At 33.9% G+C, this 19,653-nt stretch overlaps 1 protein-coding gene across 1 annotated transcript in view; it reads left to right on the top strand.

Moving 5' to 3' along the window:
- LOC150104035 (hemicentin-1-like) overlaps nucleotides 1-19,653 on the top strand; it is a 594,473-nt gene that overhangs the window by 508,431 nt on the left and 66,389 nt on the right. Inside the window, exon 24 of the mRNA XM_090396386.1 lies at nucleotides 17,350-17,631. Coding sequence (XP_090252512.1) covers nucleotides 17,350-17,631 — 282 coding nt within the window. The remainder of the gene's footprint in view (nucleotides 1-17,349; nucleotides 17,632-19,653) is intronic.

The raw sequence follows: 19,653 nt of genomic DNA, 5'->3' as shown, positions 1-19,653 counted from the left end.
GCGAATGCTGCAGGCGAAAAAGTAAAAGGGCGGAAAACTTAAGAGTTTATGTTACAATTATACTGGAGGCAGAAAAAATTTTTTAAAAAATATTAAATTTATAGATACATATTTATAAAGATAATTATATTTTATTCTAATTATATAAGCTCCAAATAATTATTTTTACTTTGATAATCCCTGGGACCAGTACCGTCGACAGGGTGTAGTATAGAGGTAGCCTGCCTCATGGCTCTGCTTAACACTCGGGCGCTCTCATCTGATCTGATAGATACATGCTAATTGTTAACATGAATATTCTTTAACCTATCTATTGTATAGGTTGAAGGTCATGAGTAGCTGCACGTGAGTATATTATGAGTGCTATTTTGCACTTTTGTTGCTGTCAGTTTGGTTTAACACGTGTTATGCAAAGATTTGTGATATTTGACCCTGCGGAGAATCCCAGCAGATCTGACAGATACTTACTAATTGACATAGATATTTTATTGTATAGGTTGAAGATCATGACTAGCTGTGCGTGCGTAGCAGATCTGACAGATACTTACTAATTGACATAGATATTTTATTGTATAGATTGAAGATCATGACTAGCTGCGCGTGCGTATGTTACGAGTGATATTCCGCACTTTTTTTTTTTTTGCTATCAGTTTGGTTGAACACGTTTTTCTTTTTGTAAAAGTTTGTAATATTTGATAGTAAATTGTATCTGAGAGATACCGCGAGCTCCGCTGTCACTATAGCTCATAAATATAAATGGTCAGATTATTGATATGCTGAACAACAATGTAAAAATACAGTGCAGAATATTTATTAGAAATCTCATAATGCAGTTAGTGTCAGAACAAATAAAAAGGCGTCCAGAAATCTCTAGAGGTGTGAATAGGCCTTTACACCTGAAACTTCATCAATTTCAGACACAATTTGAAGGAAATTCTAATGATGACATAGATACGGCTCCCTCAACAAACAGAAAAAGAAAAAGATGTTTTATGTGCTATGCATCCAAAACGAGTCGCTTATCAAAATATTTTTGCAAGCATTGTAAAAAGTATTATGCTTTTGGCATAGCAATATTGTTTGCGTTGACTCTTATGACAGTTTTGTAAATCCAACTATTAAAGATTCTGATTAATTGATGTTAAATGTATTTGTTTAGTTTTATTTTCTTTCATTATCGATATTTGCGTTATTTTGTAACAAAAATTTTTATTCTTTATATTTCTTTGTTTCAATAATTTCTAGATTGTAACTGAAAATAAATAAACCATCATGTATTACTGAAATAGAGAGCCAAAGGCTTATTTATCATACATGTCCTCTAGATCAGCGCTTCCCAAACTGTGGGCCGCAGTCCCCTTTGGGGCCACAAGTTTTGTTGAGGGATCCGTGAAATAATAAAAACAAATTTTAAATGTTTAAGACTAAGTAGTTATTTTTTTTTTAATCTTAAAAGAAACACATTTAATTTTTATTATTTATTATTTCTTTTATGTTATTTTTTATATTTTAATGGAAAAAATCACACATTGGTGTTTGTTCAGAAATTTTGCTTCCTGCGTATTTCGGCGCTTAATGAATATTAGTAAATATATTAGTAAATATATGCTTATTCATATAAGTTTCATTTCAAAGGTATTGATGAGAAGCACAAAAAAAAGCTTACAAATGCAAAATCTTGAATATAAACTGCATTGAATATAAATACAATAAATATTATAATAATATATGTCTGTAACATTACGATTTTTTTATGATGGGGGGGGCTGTGAAATATTTTAATTTTTCCAAAGGGGGACTTGGGGGCCTTTACATCCATAAGTTTGGGAAGCACTGCTCAAGAAGATGTGCTTTACATTTATGGAAAATACTAAGGAAAGTGGTCTTGCTCAACCTTTACTACGAGTTGCCCATAAGGCACTACTTATGCTTGCATCCACCAAAACTTTTAGTTTCGGCACGAAACTCTTGTAGTTTCAATATTCAGCTATGAAATAATGTTGGATTCAATATTCACTTAATTTGTACCATCATGTATTATATTTGCAGTGTATTTTCTTTATGTTTTTTGCATTTTAGCACATACTAGTAATGAATATCTCTCAGATATACCGCGTTATAGCTGCCAAATTACTGCTGCGAGCTCCTGAGTGTTAATAAGGGCACTCGTTCAGCCATATTACGGCAACACTATTTTACAAAAATACAGTATTTAGTTTATTAAATAAAAAAAGGCGCATTTCTCATTGACAGTTAAATGTGTGCTTATTATATTTTATTAATAAAAAAATTATAGTCATACATAATAAAACTAAACATTTTAGAACTCACTTATTAGATACTGAAGAAAACAACTCATAAAGTATCATATGATGTGAATCTCATAAACTTTTATAGTCTATATATATATTAAATTATATTATGCATGAATTCTCCTCGCTCCCTGCAGTAAACAATATGCCCTTCACAACAGCAACTATATTGCGGAAACAAGAAAAACAATTACTCTTATTATGTCACTGAATAAGGTTCACAGACATCTGCAGACTGCGTAATATATTTCTCAATAAATAGTGCAATTACAGACAACTGGGAATATAAACACTAACTTGAAAAACTTAAATTACATCTCCCCTCCAAAAGAAACTGCTATATAGACCCAAGCAAAACCGCATGTTGCCGATGCAACATAAAGTTTTGCTTGACACTACTCGATGTTGAAATATAGTGAATATATTTCAGATATCATGAAAATTAGTTTAAGAGAATTAGCATTTCCATTCAATTGTTGCTTTTTGTTTACGTCTACCTCTTTTTATGTTTACGCATAAAAAACAATGAAATTCATGTTCATTATAAATAATGAAATTAAAAAAAAAAAATTTGTATAAAAAATAACGAATGCTAAGTATTTTTCAATAATTGTTGATTGCACCACTGATATTTCACAGCAGGAGCAAATGTCCTTAATTGTAAGATATGTTTCTATAAAAGAAAAAAAATGAAGAAACCCAAGATATTATACAAATAGAGGAAAGATTTCTAGATTTTATTAAAATCAATAATACAACAGGAAGTGGTATGATTGAAGTAATTTTAAAATTATTAGAAGAAAAAAACTTAAATATTCAAAATATCCATGGTCAGGGATATGACAACGGGTCAAATATGAAGGGGAATAATGCAGGGGTACAAGCACATTAAGGAACAGAAATCCTAGATCATTTTTTGTTCTATGTTGTACACATTCCTTGAACTTGGTATTGAGCGATGTAGCAAGCTGCAATGTAGATACGGTTTTATTTTTTGATATTATTCAGTCAATCTATAATTTCTTTTCTTCATCAAGTCATCGATGGGAAGTTCTTCTAAACCACATCCAAAATTTTACTTTAAAACTTTTATGCACGACGAGATGGGAAAGTCGCATTGAAGCTGTAAAAGCAATACGAAATCAAGTAAAAGAAATACATGAAGCTTTAATTTTCATCACAGAAGATGACAGCTTAATTGGGCAACAAGGCATTAAAACAAAATTGGAAGCTAGTTTGTTAGCAAAAAAAATTAATTCTTTCAAGTTTATATTTGGCACCTTTGTTTGGTATGACATTCTAACTGAAGTCAATGCATCTAGCAAACAACAAAATATCTCTTGCAATATTATGGAAGCCTTGAAATCATTAGATGGCACGAAAAAATTCTTGATGTCATACAGAAGTGAAAATAATTTTTTGAAAGTTAAGCACCAAGCCCATAACTTTGCTCTAAATATTGGGTTAAATGCTGATTTCCCAACTAATGACAGCACATGAACTCGACATGTAAAAACTCAATTTGATTATGAATGTCCTGACTAATCAATTACTAATTTTGAGCGATAAATTCAAATTCATTTTTTAAATGTAATTCTTGATTCAGCAATAACATCAATTACTGAGAGATTTGAACATCTAAATAAATATGAATCAATTTTTGGGTTTCTCTTTAACATTGATAACTTAAAATTTGATAATGATACAGTAAAAAAAACTTGTTTCGACTTAGAAACTGTTCTGTCTGATGGTGATCAAAAAGATATTTCAGCAATAGATTTATTCGATGAATTAAAGATATTATCTCGGAGGATATCAAATAATTATTCTCCCACAGAAGTATTAAATTATATTTGTGCAAATAACTGCATAAGTCTTTTTCCTAATGTGTACACATCACTACAAATTCTTTTAACAATCCCAACTACAGTTGCAAGTGCAGAGCACAGTTTTTCTAAATTAAGACTTATTAAAAATTATTTGAGGTCCACAATGTCCCAAGAAAGATTAGATAGTTTAGCCACTTTATCTATTGAAAGTGATATAGCCGAGACATTAGATCTAGAAGAAGTAGTAAAGTCTTTTGCCGAAATTAAGCCTAGAAAGGTTTCTTTTTTTAAATAATTAAAACTGTTAATTCTTGATTTAGATTTTTTCATATTTGTTTTGTCATATTTAATGATTTATGTAGTATTTATAAATTGTGTTAAAATTATGTACTTGTTATATAATAAACAAAAATATTTTATTTATTTATTAGTATTATTTATTTATTCACTATATATATATATATACATACATACATATACAATTTTGCCCGAAGGGCGGAAAAAAAAAATCTTGTTCACACTCACAAATTTGCTCGGGCCGACGCTGCTCCAATCATCTTAAAACTTCCAAAGTTCCAATAAGAAAGAAATGGATATCTATCTGTTAAAGTTTTTATATTATATATTTATATCTGCAGAAGTATGTTTCTTTGAGGAATAAAATCCTATAGTATTAAGGATTTTATTCCTGGCATAGAATAAGTTTCCATATTGTTTCTTGTATAATTTGCCTATAGAATCCTCCTACATTTAATGAAGCAATGCAGAAAGGAGATTCTATGATTAGTGAGGTTCAGTAGTAAGTCTGTAACGTCTAGATTTTGGATGAACCTGATGCATTCTTCAATCTGTGAAGGAGTAATTGTGTAGCCTTTTTCTTGTAAACTTTTTCCAATTTTTTATAGTTGCTTTCCATTATTTCAATTTCATGCCTATCATTCTTGATTTGGAAGCTACTTATTTTCTTTTCATGTAGATGATAATTGTACTGAGAAAATTTTAAATCAGTAAACTTTATTATATTTTCTTTAATTGTATCTCTTTTGACAGGATACCCAATGGAACACTGTTACGCAAATTGGAGCAGATGGGAATGGATACTAAATTGGTGATATGGATAGGAGAATGGCTCAGGGAGAGAGATACCAGAAGGTGGTGTATGGAGGAGCCGAGTCCAGGATGAGGCAGGTGACCAGTGGTGTACCTCAGGGCTCTGTGCTTGAGCCATTGTTGTTTAATTTGTATATAAATGATATAGGAAATTGCTTACAGGGAGATATTCAGTTGTTTGCTGATGATGCAAAGTTGGGTAGCGCAATAAAAAATCAAGCTGATGTTGAAAGTTTGCAGGATGATTTAAATAAGCTGGTAGAATGGGTAAAAGATAATGGATGTCAGTTCAATGTGGAAAAGTATAAAGTCATGCATTTTGGGATTAAAAGATTACCAGTTGTGTACTACATTGATGGAACAGTACTCCAAGAGATTGATGAGGCTAGGGACTTAGGGGTGTTGGTAGATAGGGAGATGAAGTTCAGAGGACACATTGCTAAGGTGTCCAAGATTACACATAGGACTACTTGGTTGTTGAGGAACACACTGACATCCAGAGATAAAGAGGTTATTATTCCCCTTTATAAAGCGTTGGTACTTCCACATTTGGATTACTGTGCTCAGGTCTGGTCACGTGGATTCCTTGGAGATGAGGAGGCTGTGGAGAGGGTTCAGAGAAGAGTGAGTAAGTTGGTGAGTGATGTAAAAAATGCTCCCTACATTGATAGATTGAGAGCTTGTGGATTGCATAGGTTGGTTGATAGGCAGAGAAGAGGGGATATGATAGAAACATTTAAATTACTGAAAGGTTTTTATAGGATTGATGCAGGGGAAAATGTTTCAGCTGTGTGATAGTGATGGAAGAACAAGAGGTCATCCCTGGAAATTAAAGAACAGTGTGGTTAACAAGGGTGTCAGAACAAGGTTTTTTGCCTGGAGGGTTGTGAATGAGTGGAATTCATTGCCTGACTTAGTTGTGAGTTCTTCATCTGTAAATGAATTCAAGAAGAGATATGACAGATATTGTTTTGCTAGTTTGGGCCTCCTGCGATGAGTCTATTGACTCCATGGAGATACCCATAATAATAATAATATTAATAATCTCTCGCATTTCACTTCATTTTACACAAATTATGTACTCTATAACTGTGTTATAAATAATTATTTTAATTTCCCGACGTTTTGACTATCAGAAGGTCATCATCTGGAGTATACACATATATATACAGAGAGAAGCTAAATATATGTGTTTCACACAGTATGCTGAAGAGATATTGAATTGATCAACAGTTATTTTACTGGCCTGACCTCTAGTAAAAATAAAATAAAATTACTATAAATAAATGAAATAAAATAAAATAACTACATCAAAGCTATATTATATTTAAGACAATATCAGAGAAATATTCTTTCATATAGATAGTCTTGTTATAGTAAAAATGATGTCCTAATTTAACATGATAATTGTTATATTAGATTTAAGATCCTGGATTACCTTGGTCCTATTTCTAATTAACTCTTAGAGAGAAAGGTTAACTGGGTAAAATATGTACCTTCCGTATTCTTGGGATTTTTAGAACATCATTATTATTGTTAAGATTAGGGTGGTTGATAAGAATCTCACAGGCCTTCTTACATTTACATTCACACCATGTTTTGGTATGATATAAACAACAGGACAGGTGCCTTCCAGTCAATTCTATGTAAAGTGTTCAGGACATGATCAGAAAGACCAGCTTGACCATAGTTATTATATTTAATATGTCATTTATGTTCATTTTTTCTGATAAGAATTATGCGTCCTGTTTCTGCTATATAGGGCAAATTACAGGTGCAATGAATATGGCATACTCCAGGGTGGGCCAGCAGAGGGAGTGGATCCTTGGATGAGTTGAGCAAGTTCTTTAATTTTGCAGGCAGATTAAAGGTGACTTTAAGGTTGTATTTCTGTAGTATTCTGATTTATTTTGTCTGTTATCCCTTTAATGTATGGAATGGTTACAGTTTTATTGTAGTCTAGTTTATTTTTGTTTTTAAGTAAGGTCTTGTACAGAATTTTATTCATAGTCTTTTGGCTCTAACCATTTTTTAGGAAGGTATTGCTGATAACTTTTAATTCATCTTTAAAGCGAAGGACTCGCTTTTTCCTTTATTATCATGAGATGGTTCTTTCTTCATAGTCCATAAACTCTTCAGAGCAGAAGAGTTTCATTTGATGATCTGCAGCCTTCTCTATCTTTACATTTTTTATTACTTCTTTTTCTTTTGATTCTTTCAGTTGTCTTACTTGCTTTTCTGTTTCTTCTCCAGTTTCTCCTTGTAGAACAGTTTCATGATTTCGCATTTCGCCTTGTATCTGTTCAGTTGTTATACTAGGTTCATTATTGGTAATTTCAACTCTGTTGTTCCATCCATATTTGATTGGGAAAGTGGCTGCTGAGGTTCTGGAATTTTGGGGCTAATTTTTAGCTGATTTGGTCGCACACTTTCTTGTTGTGATTTTCCAAGTGTGGTTTGTTTAAACGCACCGTCTTTACTAGACTGAATTGGAAGATCCAGGAACTCTTCTTTATGCCTCTGATATATTTGGTGTTGTAATTGGTTCTATCATTGCTCCCACTCTTTCAGTGAGAGTTCTAAAAGGACAGGTATTAACATAGTGTTCAGAACTTTTGCATTTCTGAGAGTGTTTGAGATACTGATTAGTGATATGTCCGATCGCCATGCAGTTTAATCATTTAAATTTGGGGCAGTTATCACCCAAGTGATCATATGAACCACAACTCAGGCACTGCCTTTGTTCTCTGGGATAGTTTACCATAACTCAGGTTGTACCAATGTTGATAAAATTTGGTTCAGGCATCTTCATATCCATTGTGAAAGTGACATCACCAGAAAACCAGTTTGGATCTTCATCTGATAAACCCTTTTGTATGTTACTAATCTTACCCCATTTTGAGAATGTCTGTATAAGAATTTCATTACTGTTCTCTATATATTCCACTGGAAATCTTTCAGTTTTTACTGTTTTAACTTGGATGCTGACCATTACAGGAATAACTGTGCTGGCTTTGAAAGTAAAACCCTGTACTAGTTTGTCTCTTGTTTCCACATCTTTAACTACAATTAAATATTTCCCTCCACCATACTGGTGAAAGAATAAATCTTGTTAGCACCAACTATCTCTTTTAAAACCTTAGTCACATGCTTTGTTTCATCATATCCTGAAATTTCAATTCCTAGATTTCGCACCCTTGGAGGAATTGGTACCATTATCTCAGGTAGGGAAAAAGACTAAAACCTCTACATTGATTGTAAGATAAAAAAAAAAAAAAACTGTCATTCCTAAGACTGAGAATTAAATAATCCTGTGATATAGAAAAAAATTCTACGCCACCAGCAAATGCTCTGTTTGAGCTACTATAAAATGCTGGCTGTGATACTGCTGAAAGTAATCCTGTAATGCAGATATTAACTGCACTACTAGCAATCTTAATATTTATTTTAAGAAAAGAAACCAGTGCTAGTGGGAACAAAACACCACTAACACCAGTAAAATAAAATAAAATCCAAAAACAAATGAAAGAAAACCAAAGTATTTATCTTGCCAAAATCTGAGAGTCATCAGAGGGAGCCAGACCCAGAAGTGATACCAAAGTTGAAATAATGCAGAAGTCATATTTCCATATACAAGTATCCATAAGATGTCACACCTTATGGATACTTGTTATTATTATTATTAAAACCCATTATTATTAAATACTCTGGATTAAGTTTTTCCACTTGGTTATACTCTAAATTAAAGATGCTGAGGAATTATATTCTTGGTTTAATCCTTTATCCAAGTGTAGGCAAACAAAGTTTGCCCCTGAAGTAATTTCAGGACTGGGCAACTCGTATATAGTAACTAATGACTTCACATGACTTGCCTTAGTATGAGTTGCCCAGTCCTGAAATTACTTCAAGCACAAATTTTGTTTGCTTACACTTGGATAAAGGATTAAACCAAGAATATAATTCCTTGGCATCTTTAATTTATAGTATAACCAAGTGGAAAAACTTCCAACCTCTGTGCAGCTTTCAAGAGCCATTGAAACTAGCTATCCTTCTCCATTCCACTATGGACCAACTTCCTCATCCCTAGTTCCTGGTGTTTAAAGTTTCCTCTTTCTGCAACTTGACCTACTATGGGCAGATAGGTAAATCAACCACTATCTCCATAGAATAGCATTAAAAATACATCTGCAATCATGACTATGGTCAATAAAGTCTTCCAGATCTTGCTTTTGATGTTTCTCATCAAATCACTTGGGAAAAAAAAATGACAAAAATGACCACTTTTTTTATTGCAGCAAGTTTAGAAAAGAAAGACTGTTTTTAGATTCTACAGCTGTCCTCAGAAATCAGCCTAACCTGAATAAATATGGATATTTTATATTGTACTCCGTGAAGAAGTCTCTGTGACGGATGAAATACTGGAAGAATTAAATGGCTTTTTTAATCCTGTCCTAGTGCTGTGTTACTCCATTAAGCCTCCAACATGAACCACAGAATCATAAAGTAAGCAAAATACTACTAACAGCAAGTTTGCTAAAGCAAGGTCTACCCTTCATACCCATACTGAATATTGTAGGGAATCCTCATCCATCAATATATTGTATATTCTAATCAGCGCCGGTGCCTAGTATTTTTCTTGTGTGTGCGATTAATGTTCAGCGCCTTTCCAAAAAAGTTTTTTTTGAATAAAGTGTGAATAAAACGAACAGGAAATGAAAAACAAATGAAAACCACTTTACAGTATAATGTTACCTATGGATTAGTCCTGCTTATACAAATTTTTTTTACATGAAACTCAACAATTAATCATAAGTTGATTTATGATACATCAAAAAATAAAGAAGAACTATTTTAGGTATATTTTCATAAATTTTAATAAAAAATTACAGTTATATAATCTGGTCCAGGATACAATTTCAGAATTTATTTGTTTGTTTCTGGCAAGATCTGAAGGGGGCCCCGAATGGAAGATGACGTACATTCATAATTATATGTATCATTCGTTGTTCGTTTAAACTCTTATTTCATATTTTTTGACATCTTTTAGGTGCCTTTTCTTCTGCAGCTCTTGTGTATATTGCACACTTCGCACATGCCACTAGCCGGGCCTGATTCTAATTCTAAACAATATCTCCAATACCTTAACTGAAGCTTCAGATATACAAACTGTTCTGTAATTGAAAATGTCTGTCCTAGTGCCATTTTTGTGCAGTGATATTATATTTTACTTTCTTACTTTATGAGCTCTTCCTATTGAAAGCTCTCATTGAAAATCCAGGTCAAAGGTGCAGCCTACACTTTTGTATATTCCTTAGAAATATGTGATGTTTTATCACCCATTTGCACAGCTTGATTGACATTTTGTCCACTCAACATTTCATTCAAACTCAGATTATTTCACTTCTACACCGTCTAACATTTGTCTCTCTTAGTGTTGAGCAGTGCATCACACATACCAGTATGACATCCACTAGCAGAATGCTCATTTAATAATTCTATTACATTCTTCATCATAGCCATGTAGCAATGTTATCCTATAATTATTCTTCCTATTGCTTGCCACAGCTGAAGGTATCCTTTGTAATTTTCTTTGGCCAGAATGGCATATCTTCTTTGATACTTCTCTTCTGTTTTCTTTCTTTACTTTGCTTGCATTTTATATTCCCAATGTATCGGATCGCTACTAGCTATCATATGCTTCCTTCATAATTCCCATGCAGTTTTCCTAATTTCACTTTTCATTGATTTCAGTCCTATTCTGATTAATTGCTTTACTTTTGGTATACATCTGCACTTGAATGGATTCAGAGTTAGGTGTCTAGAGGGAGCTTCGTATTATGGCATATTGGCCAGAATGGCAAATCCTCGATACTTCTTCTCTTCTGAAACTTATCTTCTATTTCCTTTCTTTACTATGCTTGCATAGTACAGAAAATAATGCATATAGTAATTGCATAGTAAAGATAGTACCTCACATCATCTAACTGATGTAAATCAGGTAGATGATGTGAAGAGTTTAGCATTTTCAGGGATGGTTTACTGTTTCAGTTTAGAATGTGAATGGTTTACTATTTCCAGGAAGGATAGAATAGACAGAGAGTGTGTGTGTGGGGGAATGCTGCTGATGATAGCAGATGAATTGTAGCCAACAAGAAGGGCAAATTGGGCAGATGGCAGTTCTTAATCTAGTATGAGATTAAAGCCAATAGAACAAAATATACAGTTGTTGCTGCTGTACATACACCGGGGGGAGGAGTTTTGTCAGGAATGATGCGGAAGACATGGATCAGGAGATTATTACAACGAGTGTAAGTCAAGTAATTACTATAGGAAGGGACTTCAATTTTGGAGGCATATACTGGAAGGAGGAAATATTATGTGGTAGAAAGAAAATGGTGGTTGCATTGCCTCTAAATAGATGTAGCAACATGTGGAAATTTCAGGTAACAAGGAGTATTCATGGAATTACAAGGCAGGTGATTATGATTCACTTAGGAGGCAACTTGAAACAGTACCATGGCATAAAGATTTAAGTGAAGGATGTTCACAGTGCATGGGGGATAGTCAAGGGATATCTGCAAGCAAAGGGTTCTTTCATTTATATGGCAAGTAGGGAGAAGAGTGACTATTGAAGGATAACTTTAATGAGCCCTGATGGTAGAGGTGTGACAAATGGAAAATGAATAGTTCAGCTACTGAGTGACTGCATTTCAAGGTAATGCAGTGTCCTCAACAGGGTATATCACCTTGTTGAGGACATTGTTATTGCAGTGGTGACAGAGACTGACGTGAGAACAGAACTTGATGAATTGGATGTTCTTAGAATATTGTAGATCTGAATTCAAATACATCTGTGTAATTGGATGGGATATCAACACCATTTAAGAGAATGTGCAGGAGAACTGGTGATGCCTTTGATTAGTCTCTTTAATTTAATTCTCAGCTTTGGCAAAGTCCCAAGAATGTGGAAGGAAGGCAAAATAATTCCTTTATAAAGGAGGATCTAAGTCTGTGGTAACAAATTATAGACTAATTAGTATCTCAGGAGTACTGGAAAAGTTGATCAAAAAGAGAATTCAGGAATGGGTTGATAAGATTGTGATATTCTATGAGAGGCAGCATGGCTTTGTGAAAGGTTGGTCATGCCTTAGTAATCTACTAACTTTTTATAATAGAGTGACAGCTGACTTGGATAAAGAGAATGACTACAGGATAATACTGCTGGATTTTGCAAAGGCATTTGATAGGATACTGCATGGAACTCTGTTATGCAAACTGCAACAAATGAGGATGGATGTGAAATTGGTGATATGAATAAAAGGGTGGCTGATGGACAGATACCAAAAAGTAGTATATCGAGGAGCAGAATCCAGGAGAATGCATTTAACTAGTGGTGTACAACATTGTTCTGTGCTAGGGCCTAAAAGAGTGTTTGAGGGAGGTAATGGCAGACTCCATACCTAGAGTCAGGAGAGTAAATCAAGTGGGATTTAAATGGTTGAATATCATCACCATCAAGCTGATGATGACGATAAAAAAAAAAGAAACAATTGTGGAGGGAATTTAAGGAGAAAGGTGACTTGCGGGCACATGAACAGTACAAGGCACAGGCCAGAAGGGTAACTAGTATGGTAAGAAAGGCAAAAGCAGAGTATGAAAGAAAATTGGCAATGCAGACTAAAGATAATCCCTAACAGTTCTTTTGATGTGCTGCAAGTAAAAGAAAGAATATTTATGGCAGAATGATTTTAACGAATGGTGAAGGTAGGGAGGTAATTGAATCAGTCGAAATAGTAGAATTATTACTAAGTGAACACTTTGCAAGATTTTATCCTCCAGGTGGTGATATTGCAGGAATGAGAGAGCCAAAGGCCTATACGAGAACTGAGGTAAATGAAATGGAGGTGCATAGTATATTACAGAACTTTAATGTGAATACAGCTGTGGGATTGGATGGTATGCCAACTCGAGTTTTATGAGAAGCTGTTAGGCAGTTGTCAGTGTCTTGACCATATTGTTTAATCTAAGTCTCAGCTCTGGGTTAGTCCTGAGGGGGGGGGTGGAAAGAGGGGAATATATTGTTCCATTCCATAAAGGAGGCTCCAAGACTGATGTAGAAAATTACCAACCAATCAGCATATCAGGAGTTGTTGTCAAAGTATTAAAGAAGTTTATACAGAACAAAATACAGGAATGACTAGATGGAAATAGGATACTGTATGGAGGGGGGGCATGGTTTTGTGAAGGGCAGGTCATGTCTCAGTAACTTGCTCATGTTTTATAATACAGTGACAGTTGAGTTGGATAATCGGTTTACAATGATATTGCTGGACTTTGCAATGGTTTTTGACAGGATAGCACATGGGGGGGGGGGGGTTGGTGATGGATATAGGGTTGGTGCGATGGATAGGAGAGTGGTTGATAGATATCAAAGAGTAGTTTATTCAGGAGTAGAATCCAAAAAAAGGCCTGTGACTAGTGGGATGCTGCAGAGTTCTGTTCTTGGACCACTACTGTTTAATTTGTTCATTAATGATATAGTAAAGGATCTGAGAGGAACTGTTCAGTTATTTGCGATCTTGCAAAATTGGGTAGGGCAATAGTTATCCTTTCTTTTAGGGTTACACAGTGATCAGCATTCATTTTAAAAATTTTTATGGAATTTACAACTGTGTTAAAAAACTTTTTTTTTTTTTTTTTTTTTTTTGGGTAGGGCAATAGTTAATACAGATCATGTCAAAATTTTGCAGGCTGATTTGGATAGATAGGCAGACTGAGCAAAGGAGAATGGATGACAGTTTAATGTGACAAAGTGTAAGGTTATACATTTTGGAATGATAAACATTACCAGCTGTATACTACATTGGGGGAATGTATTCTAGGAAATTAATGAAGCCAGAGACTTCGGAGTGTTAGTGGATAGGGAGTTAAAGTTTACAGGGCAAATAGCAAAAGTGGCTAAAACAGCTCATCAGATCACTTGGTCACTGAAGAATACTTTGACGAGCAGAGACAAGTAAGTTATTGTTTCAACTTTGCATCATCCTCTTTATTGAGCCTTGATAAGACCCTATCTTGACTACTGCGTGCAGATCTGGGTGCCAGGGTTTCTTGGTGATTAAGAGTAGGTGGATAGGATTCAGGGGCAATTGACCAAGATGTTATCAGATCTATGGAATGAACCTTACGAGAATGGGTTGAAGATTTGTGGATTATAGAAACTGTTTGATAGGTAGAAAATGGGTGATATGACTGAGACATACAAATTACTGAAAGGTTTTTACAAGATTAATTCATTGGAAATTTTTCAGAACTGGTCTGGTGGTTGGGGAACTAGGGCCATCCAACTAAAATTTTGTAAGAGTATAATTATCAAGGGTGTTAGAACTAGGTTTTTCGTTTGGAGAGTAGTGAATGAGTGGAACAGGTTGCCAGAGTCTGTTGTGAGTGCCATGACTGTAAATGAGTTCAAAGTTGAATGAGTATGATAGATACTGTGCAAATGTTGGATATTTCTTGACATGATGTTTTGGGCCTTCCCCAATGAGTCTAAGGACTCCTGGAGTTGTCCATAATAATAATAATAATCTGAAGGGAGATATTCAGTTGTTTGCTGATGATGCAAAGTTGGATTGGGTAATAGTTAATGAAGGCAATGTAGAGAGCCTGCATGATTAATTAAATAGGTGGGACAGTATGGGGAAAAAAGGATGTCAATTTAATGTAGAAAAGTGTAAGGGTATGCATTGTGATGCAAAGATTACAAGCTGTATATCATGTTGAGGGAAACTATATTCGAGAAAATTGATAAGTCAGGGATTTAGTGCTAGTAGTAGATAAAGAGGTGAAGTTTAGAGGACATATTGCTAAAGTAGCCAATGTAGTAGCTCACTGGATTGCTGGTTATTATTGAAGAACTCACTAACAACCAGAGATAAGGGAGTTATCATTCCTCTTTATAAAGCCTTGATATGGCCCTGGTCTGTCACCTGTGCTTGTGGACTAGAACAGCGCTTCCCAAACTGTGGCCTGCGGCCCCCTTGGGGGCCATAGGTTTTGTTGAGGGGGCTGTGAAATAATGAAAACAAATTTAAAATATTTTAAGACCAAGTTGATTTTTTTTATTTCAAAAGAAACGCATTTAACTTTTATTATTTATTATTTCTTTTTTGTTATTTTTTATATTTTAATGGAAAAATTCACACATTGGTGTTGGTTCACAAACTTTGCTTTCTGCATATTTCAGCACTTAATGAATATTAGTAAATATTGCTTATTCATATGTTTCATTTCAAAGCAGTGGTTAATTGTATTTACTTCGAATGCTCTCCAGGGAAGCTCCAAATCTTTCTGTCCCTTTCATCACATGTTCGTAATCAGGGACTGTTGATATTGACTTTATATACATATCAAATCTCGTTTTATATTATCACTGTCATCCGAGCTAGTTTTCTGTTACCAATAACAGTTTCGCATATACTTCACACATGAAAAAAAGCTTAAACAAGTTCATGTGGGGAGACAGTAACTCGCTTGCAGTGGTAAACGACACCCCTCCCTAACAACCACTATACTGCAGAGGCAATAAAAACAAGTACTTTTATTATGCCAGTGAATAAGGTATGAGGAGTCTGTGTAATATATTTCTCAACAAATAGTGCAATTAGAGACAGCTGGGATAAAAACACACTAATTAATGAATCACATGTCCCCTCATACAGAAACTATGACGTATAGACTGAAACAAAACCATATGTTGCATGGGCAAACACAGTATCTAACAAAAAACTATTATTATTAATTAGATGTGTGTGAGTTCGATTTCCCAAGGCAGCAATAAAATTCAACCGAACATGTTAAAATTCATAAAAGTGTTAAAACTAAGTAATATATATATATATAATGAATGTTATGGCAGTTTCACATATGGAATTCGGTTGAAGAGAGTTAGCATTTCAACTCAATTGTCAGCTATGCTTTTATCTTTCGGTTGCGTGATCTTTTGTTAATACCGCACCAATCATATGCACGCTTTAATAACCCTACCTTTGCTGTCTGTTTCGCATTAGGCTTAATTACTGTAAACGGAGAAAAGTCACAAAAGAGAAAAATTTTCTGGTCCTGGGATTCCCTTATTCAGGTAATAATCACTAATTTCATGTTGTCAGTCTGTGGTGTGCCAGTATCGGTAAGTGGTGATATTATTTGATCTATTCTACGTTAAAAAATTTAACCCTGAGATGGAGAAGTGGCTGATAAAAATAAAAAAATATTCCCGCGAACAATCAGAAGAAGCAGAAACAGACTCAAAAAAAAAAAAAAGACAGTATTTCATATTTTACCGAACAGCCCGCATCGTCTTCAGAACCAAATGGTAAGAGGCAAAAAATGTAATACTTGCATTTGATTTTTGTGTATGTTTTGTATTGAATATAAATACAATAAATATTATAATAATATATCTCTCTATTACGATTTTTTTTCGAGGGGGGCTGTGAAATATTTTAATTTTTGCAAAGGGGGCCCTGACATCCAGAAGTTTGGGAAGCACTGGACTAGAAGATTTCAAGTTGAGTAACCAAGATGGTGTGTGGTCTGTGGAATGCTCTGTATGAGGATAGATTAAAGGTTTGTGGGTTGCAAAAGTTGGTTGTTAGGCAGAAAAGAAGTGATATGATAGAAACAAGTTACTTAAAGCATTTTATAGAATTTATACTTATACAGAGGAGTGCTATCTATCATCTGATTAAGACAACATAAGTTGGTGAGAGGAGTTTATCATGAAGATATAGGGGAAATATTGCATACGATAATAGATGATGCAAGATCAAGGGGTCATCCCTGGAAACTGCATATGGGTCATGTGAGTAAGAAAGTGAAAAATATAATGTTGTGCATATATGGTAATAGGTGGAGGCCTGGAAATAATACTGACACTATTGCTTTGCACATCTTTTTGAAATTGTGTGTGTATTAAACTGGCTATGTATATATTCTTTTTTTTTTGTGTGTATGTTCATTACTTATTTTGATGAAATAATATAGATTTACTTTAAAATAATTTAATAGTTTTCAAACAGTGTTACTTTTTATTTTAGTACCTCCAAAACTCATTGGTAAAGAGAATGAAATGGAAGAAGTAATAATGTCTCATTCTATAACTTTGGAATGTCCTGTTACTGGTGTCCCACGCCCATCCATTGTATGGCTAAAAGATGGACAGTTAATTGATGTCCGTTCCTCTGAAGTAGCAAAAATATCTGAGAATGGGTATAAATTAACTCTTTTGAATACTGAAATAACTGCTGCTGGTCTATATAGTTGTGTTGCATCCAATAATGCAGGTCATACTAGGAAGGATATTGATCTTTCTGTTTTAGGTAAGTGACAACATTAATGATAAGTAAAAAAATACTGAAAGCTATTTCAAAATTGCAAAATAACATTAATTTTAAATTTGACAGTAGAAATGTTTTAGATATAGATGATATGCTCACTGTATGAACAACCTGGACTACTGAAATAGTTTATTATGGTGCAGTAGTCACTATAGTGAATTTAGGGGGGGGGGATAGAGATGAGATTACAAGTTTGGTGGATATGAATGAAACAACACAATAGAATAAATTGAAGGCATTCACAGATAAAGATTTGATTAAATAACCCAAGAGTAGTGAGGTATGGAGATTCCATTATTAGAGGTGTAGAAATGAGGGTGTTTTGCATGGACTGTTTTCCAGGAGAAAGAATTAGCAGGATAATTGAGGTGTTAGATATGAATTGACAAGCAAGAGAGAGATAATGATGGTTGTTGGCACAAATAATTTGGTTGGTTATAATGAGAATGTAAAGATGAATATCAGGAAGCTGTTGAGGAAAGTGAAGTTAATTGATTCAAGTTCCTTTGAAGTAGCAAAAATATCTGAGAATGGGCATAAATAATTAACTCTTTTGAGTAAGAGAGTGTGATAGGGAAAGCAGACTGTTGCCAAGGTATGATATTGATGAGTTTAGATGGAGAGCAAGAATCATAAACAGTATATTGGCAAAGCTGTGTCATGAGAAGGTGAATGGAACTTGTAAATGTATGGGATACATTTGAGGGATTTATATGAAAGTTATGGATTGCATTGAAATAAATATCCAAAGAGCAAATTCTTTTTGATCCTCAACAATTATTCCAGAGTGGAATGAAATATTTTTTTATAATATATTTCTATCCTACTGAAGCAATTGATGTTTAAGTTCTATCTGAAAAACCATATAATATATATATATATATATATATATATTTTTTTTTTTTTTTTTAAATTCATAAACACACACACACACACATGCTGCTTATATTTTCTCTATATATAAAACTTTTCTTTTTGTTGCAGTTTGTATTTAAATAGATTTAAATTATCATTATTATTTATACTTGTTAATTGTCCAGATGAGTCTTTGACTCCATGAGGTCTTGGGGTGGTAATAATAATATTACTTATTTAATCCTCTTCACTCCACCTGGGAGCATAGGTTTTCCACTGGACTGTTTTTTGCTTCTGCTTTTATTTGGTTCCAGTTTTTATTAATATTTGTTATTTCTTTCAGTATTGTTCTTTTCCATGTTTCTCTTGGCCTTCCTCATCTTCTTTTACCCTGTAGGTTCCAGTCTAGAGCCTATTTTACTATTATTTTATCTTCTTTCCTCAACGCATGCCCCAACCATCTCCATTTCCTTTCGCGTATCTGTTGCAACATGGGTTTCTGGTTTCTTCTCTGCCATAGTTCTTCGTTTGATATTTGTTTTGGCCAATGTATTCCCAGTATCATTCTTAAACACTTGTTTAGGAAGACCTGGACTTTGTTAACTATTTTTTTGTTTAACCCCCCCAATCGGCCACGACGTCTATAGATGTCGAGATAAATCTGGATACGAAGCTCTAAAATCCATTGAATAACATGGATAAGAAGTGCAATTTGGTGTCACTATTTCATCCACATTGGCCGGTAGGGAGGTTAACATCCACGTTTCTGATCCATACATTAGTGTTTCCTTTACATTTGAGTTAAATATTCTCATTTTAGTTTTTATAGACAAATTCTTGTTTTTTCAAATATTTCTAAGTTGGTTGAAAGTTGAATAAGCCAGCTTTTCCTTCTATTTATATCTTCAGTAGTTCCACTTTTTATCGATACTATTGAATCAAGGTATATAAACTGTTCTACTTCTTTAAGCAGTGTTTCTTCTATTGTTATTTGTTTATTTTGCTTTGCATTTATTTTCATCAACATTGTTTTCTTTTTGTTTATCCTAAGACCAACTTTTTTGGCTGTTTCTACAAGTGTTGTTGTTTTTGTTCTATATGTTGGTGCTTCTGTGAAAGTAAGCAGATATCATCTGCAAAATCTAGATC

The sequence above is a fragment of the Typopeltis vanoorti genome, chromosome 8 (genome assembly GCF_054136105.1).
Source record: "Typopeltis vanoorti isolate ZY-2024b chromosome 8, IOZ_Tvanoo_1.0, whole genome shotgun sequence".
Lineage (NCBI taxonomy): Eukaryota > Metazoa > Arthropoda > Arachnida > Uropygi > Thelyphonidae > Typopeltis > Typopeltis vanoorti.
The sequence above is the reverse complement of the archived record's forward strand: the minus strand, read 5'-3'. Positions and strand labels throughout refer to the sequence as shown.